Source organism: Rhipicephalus sanguineus, chromosome 9 (genome assembly GCF_013339695.2).
Source record: "Rhipicephalus sanguineus isolate Rsan-2018 chromosome 9, BIME_Rsan_1.4, whole genome shotgun sequence".
Taxonomy (NCBI): domain Eukaryota; kingdom Metazoa; phylum Arthropoda; class Arachnida; order Ixodida; family Ixodidae; genus Rhipicephalus; species Rhipicephalus sanguineus.
The window spans coordinates 68,716,213-68,729,409 of record NC_051184.2 but is presented as its reverse complement, the minus strand read 5'-3'; the positions used below and the strand labels follow the sequence as shown (position 1 = coordinate 68,729,409).

The window sequence follows — 13,197 nt, the reverse complement described above, 5'->3', positions numbered from 1 at the left end:
AGGAGAGTAGAAATACATGGAAGTACATTGTCTTCGGGCTGGGTGATAAATCAGATGTTAGAACATCGCCGCAAACAGGTTAAGCTAACCTCCCCTGCGCAGTTACCTCTTACCTCTTTGTTTTTCTTGACTCTCCAATTTCACCTAAAATATAGACTGTGTAAAGTCTTTTTTTTTCTTCTGCCCCGCCAAAAGCGAGGAACATTAATCTATGCCCACGCACACAAACGTGAATAGGAAATAAAAGCAGTTGGCGCCCTGGCAACTGCTTCAATCACTAAATTACCAGTCGCTACAGTGAAGAGGGCAAACACTTTCTGTTTATATAACAGTCCACCTCTTCGTAGTGCTTATGTTCCCCATCGTCATCATCATCAGTCTATGTTATGTCCAGATCAGGACGAAGGCGTCTTCTCTCTCTATGATCTTCACTTCACTTTTATTTCCTTAAAGGCCCCCTCAAGGGGGGCATTACATAAGGGGTGGGGTTACAATTGATCCACGTATATACATAATAGTAATATATACACAATTATATATACACAAAGGTTGTACATAAAGAACATATATACATACATAAAATATGCACAATAACCACATATGCATATATCTAGTAGCCACATATAAACGTAAGAATAAATTAGTGCTTAAACTTTTCAGCAAATGACGATGGGCAGGTGATACCAGCGGTAGAACGGGGCAGGCCGTTCCACTCAGTCGATTAACGGCAGAAAAAGGTTGCCGAGAAGGTAGTACATGCGGCTGCCGGTTGACTCTCCAGTTTGAATCTCCAGTTTGACCTATCCTGCGCGAGCTGATCCCATTGCACGCCCGAAAATTTCTTAACTTCATTGCCCTATTTAATCCTCTGCCATCCTTCTGCTATGTTTCTCGTCTCGTGGTAACCCACTTCTTCCTTAACAATCATTTCCTGCAAACAGACATGTGTATCACTTCGCACCAATTCTTTTGAACTAATTGCTTCGAACGCGTCAGGGAGTGACGTTAGTGCGTGTACTACGAAATTCCCAAAAGTTTATTTAGCACGACAGGTAAATACGTATCTGCGACAGGCGAATTTTATACACGTGGTCCTGATTTACTACTGTTCGTTATGACACAAAAATACTCTCATGCGCTACAGCTGGCTCCTTTAAGAGCGAAATCACTTCACAGTGTATTCGCCTTCTTTGTGAGACGGACACAACTGAACAGACCGAACGCAAAATAAAGGTGACGACATAAATTTCGCTGGCATAATACACGCACGTCACGTATGTCGAGCTGAGTGCAGCTCCACAGCGATTACAGGGGCATTTTCGTCGTGCTGCTAGTGGGAGGCTGTCCGTGTGCATTCAAAGCGAGAGCTATAAATGTCAAGGGCTCCTGTATAATAATTTCACCGCGAGACATTAGCTTCGGGCTATGCGCGTATTTGTTTTTGCATGGCCTTCAATGAAATACCACAGCTGCTTTTTGAAGCGTTACGAAGCAATTCGGGCAGCAAGTGCTTTCAGTTCACTCTTCATACACCCCCAACACTTCCACCCCCCAAACAGTTACTCACAGTAGTTCACGGTAATCCGTAAAGCGTTCAAATGTCACGATTGAAAGAGCAAACGACGTCGCAAAACTATAAGCGCCATACAGCTGTCAGACTGTGGAGCGCTAAAAAAATTTTGCGGTTAGTGTAGCACTAATGTCGCTCTTGTGTAGTTCTAAATCCCGCGCTTAGTGATCAGCCACTACCGCGATCAGCTCCACTACGACGAAACCTGAGGAAGTGCGTAGCACGGGCAACCCAGCGATTCCCTTGACAATCGCGCGCCCGCCGAGCCGGTGGCGCCCTCTCTTGCGAGGCGGGGGTATCAGCCGGATGCTTTATAAGTGTTTTTTGCGATTTTAGGTAAATTATTGCGATTATTTCTCGGCTATTTATGCAGTTTGTATAATATTTTAGATCTTCTTAGCTTATTTTGAGCATTGTTATCCTTGTTTTAGGCCCGTATTGACTGCACTGACCACTGCGTGACCATGCAACATGAGACAATGGACGACAGGCCGGGCCCCTAAAGTGCTGCGCGCTTCAAACTTGGAGGACGCTTGAGCGTCGCCTTCGAAAGTGAAACGTGATAGCGTAGTCGGGCCTCAATCGCATCGCCTTCTCACTCACTTGTCACGCTTCACTCCTCGTTAGAAACCTCAACCGTGCCGCGAGGAAAGTAACCTCTGTGCGCGTAACACTGGCTATTTTAAGCTATCCTGTAATGCGTATAGTAAGTACAGTTGTGAAGTAATAATATCTCGGGTTTTACGTCCCAAAACCACGATATGATTATGAGAGACGCCGTAGTGGAGGGCTCCGGAAATTTCGACCATGTGGTGTTCTTTAACGTGCACCTACATCTAAGTACGCGGGCCTCTACCATTTCGCCTCCATCGAAATGGGACCGCCGCGGCCGTGATCGAACCCGCGACCTTCGGGTCAGCAGCCGAGCACCGTAACCGCTATACCACCGTTGTGGACATACAGTTGTGAAGTGCCCCGTAGGCCATAACTAATCCTTTCGGGAGTTAACGAAGTACCTAGTACGCGTTCGTAAGGCAATACGCGCACGTACGCAGCCGCACACTTTGTTGATGCTGTGGCTGCTGCTTATGATCAGTTACGCAGAGCGCTTTGTAACAGGTGCATCTTTAAATCATCCACTCGTTGCTCAATTCACATGGTGCGACGCCTAGTACAATTTTATGCTTCTGCCAAACAATGTTACATATGTTAACGCGACTCCTCGCACTATACGACGACTGTGTAGGAGTTTTTGTTCTTCTTCTTCTTTTCGAAGCAGCTTCAACCACTGGTGCAGCTCTGTTGTCGCACCTGATCGCCACGGAGAATTCCTGGGTTCGATTCTAGCTCGAACCCCTGATCTTTGTTATTTGCATCCATCACAATTTTCGCTCGCAGCAAACGCCACCGACGCCGGAATTGCTGCGACACAGTCTCTTTAACGCTATCGCGTTAAATTGACCGCGGGGACACTTTGTAATGGTACACCCTGCAGCAAAAGCTTACGGGACGCGAAACGTTCGAGAAAACTATATTGCCACTAAAGTTTCAGCCTGTAGTATTTTTTTACATCTATACTCAGTACTTCTTGACTTCTATAAAGTTACCCTGTCGATTAGAAGAGCCACGCACTAACAGAGCAGAAATTCAGGTTTGCAGGGAAGCCCGCATCGTGTGAACTTTTGCCGCATAGTGCATATTCGTCCAGTCGTATACTCAAGCGCTTCATAGCGCTTTGACGAGCCGTGTCAGGTTCGGCTGGTCGACTCTGAGCCGTTCTCAGTCCCGCGATCGAAGCGCGATCGAGGTCTTATCACGTGATTCATCCAGCTTTCGTTCTTACGTGACGTCAGCCGCGGTGCGCCTGCGCTCCTGGTTCGTTCGCACCGGAAGACGCGGTGATGTGTACCCTCTTCCGGCCTATCTTGAGAACTGTGAACCTTCCCAATATGAGCCCATTTCATATGTTGTCGTTATGACAGGAAATGCTTAATACAGGTTTTGTTGTGAGCATGTAAATTATAGCGAAAAACTTTCATTTGACTGCTGTTTCGTTGACGCGCCAGGTACCAATACTGGCGCTAACTTCTAATTTCAAGGATATTTTTTTCGAAGAATCAACGCGGTGAGCGAGAAGTTAACATGATAGTAGCGCAGCTGCCTGGGAACGCCTTCATGCATACGTAGGTCTGGTCGACCGTTGTAGCTGCTTATACATTTCTTGGTTATCTAAAAGGACATATGGCTGTGAGATGCACTGAGCATATTATAGGCACTAAAGAGCTTCTTACGGACTTTGCCCAAACACAACTACTTCATGAAAGTTATCTAGCACTAAATATTGCTACAAACACACAGAAAAACATCACAGTAAGGGTGATGTCATGTCTTTCTGTGTATTTGTCGCAAAATTTAGTGCTGAATAACTCTCACGAAGAAAAAAAAATTACTGCATATCCACGGGTGAATGATGAAGAGCTTGGGCGAAGCTCCTGAAGCAATCATGGTCTCGGGATCGGCTTCTCGTTGAGTCCGTTTCGCAGCGGCGTCCTTGGCGCGCACCGTCTCGGGATCCAGCTGGCTGCCGCCAAGCGAGCGCCCGCCGCTGCCCATCGTTCATGCTCCACCAACGAATGAGAGAGGCGCTCGCTCCCCCCGTATCCCCGCGAAGCCCGCGCAACAGCCAATCGGAGAGCAGCGGCACTTCTAGCGCCATCTAGTGTCGATTCACACAAGCGCCATATTGCATACAATTTTATTGGACCAACGCCATCTAGGAAATGAGACGAAAAATGGTGATGACGACACAGATTGTGTACAGCGCCATCTAGAAAAATTACACCATCTGCCGCTAAAGGGGACCATGAGGCGATGCGACGCCGGAGCACTTGCACGATCGCGTTCCGTTGGCGGTCGTTGGGCATGCTACCGACCTCGCGTCGTGGAACGCGAAGAGGGACGCTACGCGCGTCGTGTCTTCCATCTAGCCTGGCCGTTAATTCTCACAGGGCGAGCGGGGAACGCGGTCGACAGGCGGGTGAGAGGGGGCAGCGTAGGAGAGGAGAGAGAAGGGGAGGGGACGCGCATGCGCTCGAGCTCATCGCGGCGTTGCGCAGGAGAGAATTTCGGCATGTCTAGCCCACGTTTCAGAGGAAGAGTGGAAAGGGGGAGGGGAGAGGGGAAGTGGAGAGGGGTATGGGACAGATGAAGGGGGAGGGGAGATGGGAGAGGGGTAGTGGAGAGGGGTGTGGGAGAGGGGGAGGGGGAGAGGGGTAGAGGGCATGGGGAATGGCGAGGGGGAGTGGAGAGGAGGTGTGTGGAGAGGGTATGCGCATGCGCAGTAAGTGTGGTCACGCCGCACACCACCACCACCGGACAGATACTGCCGTTTACTGCCGGCTGCCGGGAGATACGCCGGACAACGGAGACGTGACAAGGTTAGACTAAGAGGAGCTACGCCCCTAATATGCACCACTAACTAGCCCCGCAACGTCTTTTTTTTTCAGCGGTAATAATAAGTACTGGTGTCTTACGTCCTACAACCACTATCCGATTATGAGGGACGTCATAGTGTAGGGCTCCGGGAATTCGGACCGTCTGGTGCTCTTTAACGTGCACTTAAATTTAAGTATACGGGTATCCAGTACTTCGCTTCCGTCGAAATTCGGCCACTGCGGCCGGGATTCGATCTCACGACCTTCGAGTCAGCAGACCGTAACCACTAGACCACCACGGCGGTTTTTTTTTCTTAAAAGAACACAACTACTGTTGCCATGGATCACACATATTGTAACATAGGAGATAAGGGCCTCATCTGATGTTACGAGAAAAATAGGAAAAAACAAATACGTGCAAACCGATGCCGCTCACTTCTTCAAAGAACGCCCATGCCGACTTTTGAGTATTCGTTTACCTCCATCTGGTTGCACTGACATTCTGAACAAACATTCTCCAGTATTAATGTGACGTTCGCGCTGCCGTTGAAAGCACCGTACTGCTGGCCAATAACAAACGATAGCAGGAAAATTTATGGCCCGTTTTTTTCGTTTTTTTTTTAGTTAGACACAACTTTCATGAAAACCAACCGAAAATTAAGCCAAGGAATGTATAGGGGGCGTTATTTGTAGTCTTTTATAGCAATATTGTAGTGATTACGGCACAAATGTCTTAAGTCACTAATATCATAATTAATGCGATACAATTAACAGACTACAAATAACGTCTCCTATACCATCCATGACTTCATTTGTTTGTTTGTTTTCGTTATGGGCAATAACAAGCAACACAGAAACAAGATGAGCGCCACACTTCGTTGACTCAGTAGGTTCTCGGAAAATAACACCAAAAGACGTCTAATGGCGGCAGTGTCACGCGTTCAAAGCCAGGAGCGCTCACGCAGCGGCGCAGTAACTGGTCTGCAACACTAACCTAGACTAATGAACCAGAAAATCTTAAGGCAAGTGATTCTAGAGCGAGAATAAAATGCCACAGAGTGTACTGACCTGCATACCAGCCTCGGCATCAAAGATGTCCCCGTATTGCTTCACGAAGCAGTTCGCTTTGTCCATGAAGTGTTTCCGCGTACGCTTGCTCCACCACTGTTGCAATCGTCCGTCACCATCAAACTGGCTTCCTGCCAAAGAACAGGAAAAAAAAAGAAAAAAATAAGCACGCCCGCGCGCTGTTCCAGCACCGAAACCACCGCGAATTTCCCAGCGGTCAATGAGATTAGATAACACTTAACTTGAGGGACAAATCTCACGTCAAGAACTGAACGTGCCTTCGTCGCTCGTTCTTCGCGATATGCGTCAGGGACCACAAAAGCACCGATTACCGGGAGCGATGCTTTTGTTTCATACATCAGAAGCAACGCGGCGGAGTCTATACGCAAGAAGTTGCTTAGCAAAGTGTGTAAGCCACCGCGTCTCGCGCTTGGATTTCGTCGTTTTAAACGGTGCCTCCGCGACTGGCTCCGGTTGCGCGCTACAAGAACTCATCGCAGAGGCCGCACTAAGCGGTACACTAAGCGGTCCAGAACAACCTCTTGGCAATCGTATATATAAAGGGGTCTGTTTATCTCTGTGGCACAAAGCAGCTTCAATTATTACTCAGTCTGAAAAGGAAAAAAATAAATCTGATTACGGGTGGCAGGAACATTGAACTACTCCATCTACTGCATGGAGTCTGGCTAGCTTCTTTAGCGTTGCACCTGATGTATGAAACGGAGTATAAGCAAGCACATAATATTTGCTGGGGTTTTACGAACTAAAACAAAGGCATAGTTATGAGGCACGCCGTATTGGTGCACTCCGGCCTCATTTCGACCACTTGAGGTTTTTAAAATGACTCTAAATCTATGTACACCAGTGTTTTATGCATTTCGCCCTCACAGAAATGCGGACGCCGTGGCCGCCAATCAAACCCGCGCCCACGAGCTCGGCAACGCGACACCCTACGCACTAAGCTGCCCTACGTGCTAAGATAGGAAGGCAAATAAGAGCAGTTATATTTCCGCTAGTAGTGCAGGTGGGCAAACTGATAACACAGCTCGGCGCTGAGAAGTAGCTGGAACCGTTTTGAATATAACACCAAACGTTCCCGTTAAAGAGGCACTTCTTGCTGACCCGAAGGTCGCGGGTTCGATCCCCGCCGCGGCGGTCGCATTTCCATGGAGGCGAAACGCTAGAGCTCCGTGTACAGTGTGATGTCAGTGCGCGTTAAAGAACACCAGACTGTCGAAACTTCCGGAGCCCTCCACTAAGGCGTGCCTCATAATCATATCGTGGGCGTACAACAACCCAAATTATTATCAAAGTTTTACCTGTTAATTACGTTGGCGAGGGCCTTATTCGCTGATTTTCCCTGTGACGGAGTTCCACCAGGCACGTCGGCGCTCATTTCCCACAGCGTTTACGCGTGTGACAACTTATGATCACGAAAGAAGGGGAATTTAAAGGGCTTTTTTTTTCTTTGTTACAAACAATATTAATGAAAACTAACAGAAAATAATGCCAAGAAAAGCAATTATGTTGGCAAGAGCCTTTGTTGAAGTTTGTATTTTGCCCTACCTTGTCGTACTTTGTCGTTACGTACTTTGTCGCACTTTGTCGCTTACACAATGGGCCGACTGCCTGAATACTGCTGATACGTGCGCTCGCGCCAACTTCGACGGCGATACAGAAAGCGGCAACTGCTGGCCGTATCTCACTTGTCCCTGCTAACATGGAAAAAAAAAAGAAGAGCCTATAGTCGGACACAACTTAAAAATTCCGTAGAGGGCCTTCCCAGTCGACCGAAGAGCGGCAGCCGATCGCCTCCGCGACTAAAGAAATAGTCCCGCTCATGAACTCGGCAATGTTCTCCGAGGTCACCGTCCGTCCGGCTCATGACGTCAGTCTGGAGTGCGCACCCATTGGTGCAGGCTTGTGTGCATCCGGCTTTGAGCAGGAAATGCCGCGGACTGCTAAAGTTGTATCCGACCGCAGATAAGATTACTAGAGCAAGTGTGAGGGAAACTTCGATGTGTCGCGGCCGATTGCTGCACTAGCGCGGCCACGCGCAGTAGCAAAACTTTCGTTCACGGAAGCGAATGAATAAAACGAAATATCGATGATGCTTAAAATGAAAATGATGTACCTGTAAAATCAAAGAAACCAACTCTCAGACGCGGAAGAGTCACATAGCTTGAGCAGAAACGTCTCGTATGACGTCAAACCACCGCTAAAATTTTGAATGAAAGGTTCTGTCTGGCGTTGCGTGTCACTATTTTTCCCTTGTTAGTGGCTGGCCAGTGTCATTGCAGGGGCCAGTAACCTACGCTACGGTTCGAACTATTCTAAGTCACGGTTCTAATTATTTGGCTATCCTCACTACTGCCAGAGCCAGAGCCGACAGCGACTTGCCTGTCTACGAATGATGTAATGCATCGCATTTCGGCTCTGGTCAAGTGACTCTGCCGTATGTGACCACGAACGGAAGTTCCGATATTGTGCTCTATGGGATACGCAAACGCATTGTTGCGAAGGCTTTGTTTTCGAGGTCACTGAGTGACATGTGTTCATGTCTTGTGCGTGCAGCCACCATTCTAATTGGTTTAATTAGTAATCGAATGTTTAGTGAAGCAAGGCATAATAATAATAACCGTAGGGGTTTAACGTCCCAAAACCACGGCATGATTATGAGAGACGCCGTATTGGAGGGCTCCGAAAATTTCAACCATCTGGGGTTCTTTAACCTGCACCTAAATTTAAGTACACGGGCCTCACGCATTGCCGCCTCCATCGGAAATGCGGCCGCCGCGGCCGGGATTTGATCCCGCGGCCTTCGGGTCCGCAGTTGACCACCTTAACCGCTAGACCACCATGGCGGGTTGCAATAAGGCAGGTAAAACTACCAACAATTTATTGGTTTTTAGATGTGTTGCTATCGCTGTCAGAGCTTCGGCTTTTGCGCTGAACTATGGCCTTCTTTCTTGTCTTCATCTGTTCTGAAAACAATTGCACTCTCTTCTTTGCGTATCTGAGGTTCTCCTTCTATAGTTCTTAACCAAAGCGAATGGCCCCAGACCTGATATTGCGATTTGGTTCATTTCCCTGAACCTCTCTTGTTTTCCCCTGTCTCTATCTCTCTTTGTGAAAGTGATCAACAGTTTTCGTGTTGGAATAACTCATACGTAATCAAGGTAAATAAGCGTGCTTACCGCGATCGTCGTATCCGTGAGTCATTTCGTGACCAATGACTGAGCCGATGCCTCCTAGATTCAGTGAGCTGACAACGGAAAAAAAAAATAAAGGACACTGGAGACGGCTAAGCAAGCTGGCAATTTCGAACAACGGTGCACGTTTAACGGATAGTGAAACGCTCAAGCTTTTAGTAATGACCCGAGCTGAAACAAGATCACCGAGCGCCAACCTCCCCGTTCCCTTCGGATAAGGCTACATGAGCCTTCTTCAATACACTCCGGATTTTATGGCCCCATTTTATTGCGATAGCAGTTGTACGGATACTCAAGGCGCACTTTTTTCCGTCGGCGTTGCCGTCGCCGTCGCCGTCATGTTCCGTATGAAGTCAAACTCGACAACTTCGCTCCACGCGCTGTATGTTCTATGTATAACATTCCAATTTGTTGCTGTCGCATTTTGCTTCGCCTTTTCAAAGGAAATGTGACTTTTTTGTTGTATGTCTTTGTCTAGTTCGAATACTACGCTTAGCTTTAAAAACTTGCTCGAATTTCGCCACTGCTGAATTTCACCACAGGCAGGCATCTCTATAAAAAAAAGGCGAGGCAATGAATTCCCTGAATTGCTTTCCTAATGGAGGTTACCCGACCTAGTTGGCGCGAGCACATTCTAAGTGAACTAATACTGATATTTGAAATAATTGTAAGGCACATGTTTGCCCTGCAATGTCCCGTGAATTTGCCGCAGAATTTGAGTCGCGTGTTTCGACACACCGCAAAACCGTAATGGAGACCGGAATAAGTGGCATAGCACTTTATTCGTTTCATTCACCTCACTACGCGTGCGTATCCGCAAATCGCAACTATCCGCCCTATCTTTTAACAGAGAAGTTGTTCTTAGTCGAGGCTTCCGCGTACGATGATGGCGTAGTGCTGGTCACGTGGCCTCGCGGTGTGGCGAGAGTGGGAGTCGGTAAGAAGGGGGAGGGCTGCGCAGTGCCACATCGAGATGGGCGAGGGTGAGGCTCGGCGGAAAGGGTGAACAAATTCTTGTTGAACAAAGCTTGTGGAAAGTGCGGGAAAGACAAGCTGAGTCTAGTTGCCGCATTGTTCAACTCCAATGGGACGCATAGCAACGAACTTCAACAACAGTAGTAAACTCTGCAGCTTTATTTCGGGATAGTGCAAGGGTATTACAGGCTAGCCAAGTTATCGAAAGACAGCTTTCATTCGCCGCTGCTCCGTCTGTTCTTAAAATAAACTAAATAAGATTGATTGATTGATTGATTGATTGATTGATTGATTGATTGATTGATTGATTGATTGATTGATTGATTGATTGATTGATTGATTGATCTTATGCGCAGCCTACGGCGTCAGAGAGCACAGCAGGGAAGCGGAGGAAGATGGGAGAGTTTCACCGGAACCCACACTTGATTGCGCCACATGGGAAGTTGAGATATTAATTTAAGAATGTAGCATCGCTGATTTCAGTGAAGGTTGTGGCTTCACTGGGCACACATATGTACCTAGAATTTTTCGACGACCACCTCCAACTTCCACTATGTGCTCTAAACCAAGGAGGCAACAGATGTCATTATTTTTTCATTCCATCTTCATTTATGTTTCCTTAGAGATCACTAGAGGGTATTACATAAGGAGATGGTTAATAAACAATGAATACGGTTATCACAGTGATCAATGTGAAGTTATATTCGATAAGCTATGCATGAAGCTTCACGGACAGTTGAGTGTGACGACTATAGAAAAGAATGTCTATAGAAAATCTAGAGAACAGAATGTTTTGCTTTTCCCACGCAAATTATGGCCGTCTGGTCCGACAGTCTATTCTGTATGGTCACGTGATTTGAGCAAACTTTCTAGTTTGAGAGAAAAGAAAATACGCATTCGAAAGAGGGAAAAAGCCAGGATGTTAGAGCATGAAGTATGTACTCACTCTGGCAAACCGTGCCTGTAGAACACACCTTTTAGTATCGCTGACGGGAAAACTGGAAGCATCAGAAAAGATTGCGATGTGAAGAGCAAGTTGTTGAATTCTTGATACTTAAATTTGGTACACGTAAAACTGACAACGACCGTGCATTTACACATATCCGTGGACTACGTTGGATGCACCTCATTTCCTTTATTGCTTTTGAGTATTCAGTACTGATTAGTATTAACGCGACTGCCTTATAGAGTTCGTTTCGGAGAAGTTCTGGTGTCGGCGTCGGTATCGGCGTCGCTGGTTGCGAGTGAAAAATCATCATCTTGTCTGTGACCGAGAAATCGAGAAGGATGCAACTAAAATAAATAATAAAAAACTTCAATTCTTGTGGAAAATCGCACCCACGCCTTCTGCGTAGCAAGCGGATGTTCAACCAAAGAGACACGGTATCGCTTGAAACTGCCTCGGAAAGAAACACTATATGAATGTCTTGTAGTGGAAGGAGCCTCCTTAGCGCATGTAATATTGCGTGGCAGAAGCGTAGGACCGCGCCAGGCGTCAAAACTTGTGAATTGCGCAACGAGTGCGTGTTTTAAAGGTCCACCCATTACAAAGCGCTCAGTTATATTTAATCATCATCATCTGCAATAGCATCAACAAAGTGAACAGCCGCGTAGGTTCGCGTGTCGCCTTACGGACGCGTAGTGGTCCATTCGCTGATACGCAAAAGCAAGGATTATGGCGTAATGGGCAGTTAACAACTGTACTTGCAGTAGGCATCCTAGGATACTTTCAAACGGCCAATGTTACGTGCATAGTCATTCGTTCCCTTACGGCACGGTTGAGGCATGCACCGAGAATCGAAGCCAGGCAAGCAATTGTGAAGGCGATGCGCACGGGGGCCCGTTTACGCTATCGCGATTCTACTCTTGAAGGCGAAGCTCAATCGTCCTCCAAGTTTTTGAGCACACTCACGCATTTCGTTCTTGTCCGGACTGTAAAAAGCGTTAACGACTGCAGGACCCGAGGACCACCTGAAATCGATAAAAAAGGTAAGTTTGACGGAACATGGTCTGTTTAAATGAAGGTGAGCCGCAGGAACAACTAAAGTAAAAAGTCAACTTTGGCTATAACTTGCATTAATAATGAAAGCCAGTTAAATTAAGTTTTAGGGTTGCCCTTGTCGTGACCAAAAGCAGTTGCAAATTGTGAAATAATAACAACTTATTCATTATTATTTTTTGTCCTTAAGGGCAGATATTCAGACGAAAACGCACACAAAAGAGACAATAAATATTACTTAAGTTATTACTTGATTTTGACACTACATATTCGTTTATTTCTTTGTTTAATGATCTACGCAAAACTAAATAAAGTTATTGCTATTAAAGTAATTGCTATAATTAAGCTCTGCATTAGATCATCCATACCTAAATTTATTTCGAAGCACACAAACCGCACACTGAGTGTGCTAATTCTTCCAGCATCACAAATTCATGAAGATGCCGTTACTGCGCTGCATTGGGAGTTAAGTATATGAAGTTATTTGTAGCGTTAGCGTCCTGGTTCATTATAGCAGCACCGGTCTTTGTAAGACTAAGACTAAAGCTTCAAAAGCGAAAGTGCAGTAAGAAGCTACAAGCGTTTTAATGGGCCATATTAGAAAATAGTAAGAATAGAGGTTTTGACCTTAACCAAGATGGATTACAATGTAGTTTTAATGGGCCCCATTTGAGATGATATTAGAGAAAAGAAATGCAACTAGAACATCCCTCAGTTGTCTCGAGTGCTGCGTGGCTTAATGCCCCCTTCGCGATTTTAAGAGCGGAGCTTTTTTTTAGGATTTTCGTTGCCCCGGGTGGTGCGAACAGGAATTATCATCATCATGATCCGGTACGCACTCGCTGCGTCCTCTTTAACTTCTGCTTCGCTGCCACAACACGTGCGACGATTTGTCCAGCGTGGAATAGAAAAACTATGATGGGCGAGACTGTTACGTGA

The 13,197-nt window shown here is 46.6% G+C and overlaps 1 protein-coding gene across 1 annotated transcript in view; it reads right to left on the bottom strand.

The window, feature by feature from the left end:
- LOC119405626 (neprilysin-4-like) overlaps positions 1-13,197 on the bottom strand; it is a 147,102-nt gene that overhangs the window by 37,988 nt on the left and 95,917 nt on the right. The window contains exons 14-17 of the mRNA XM_049419466.1: positions 12,172-12,230; positions 11,206-11,257; positions 9,270-9,337; positions 6,073-6,203 (exon numbers count right to left, since the gene is read on the bottom strand). Coding sequence (XP_049275423.1) covers positions 6,073-6,203; positions 9,270-9,337; positions 11,206-11,257; positions 12,172-12,230 — 310 coding nt within the window. The remainder of the gene's footprint in view (positions 1-6,072; positions 6,204-9,269; positions 9,338-11,205; positions 11,258-12,171; positions 12,231-13,197) is intronic.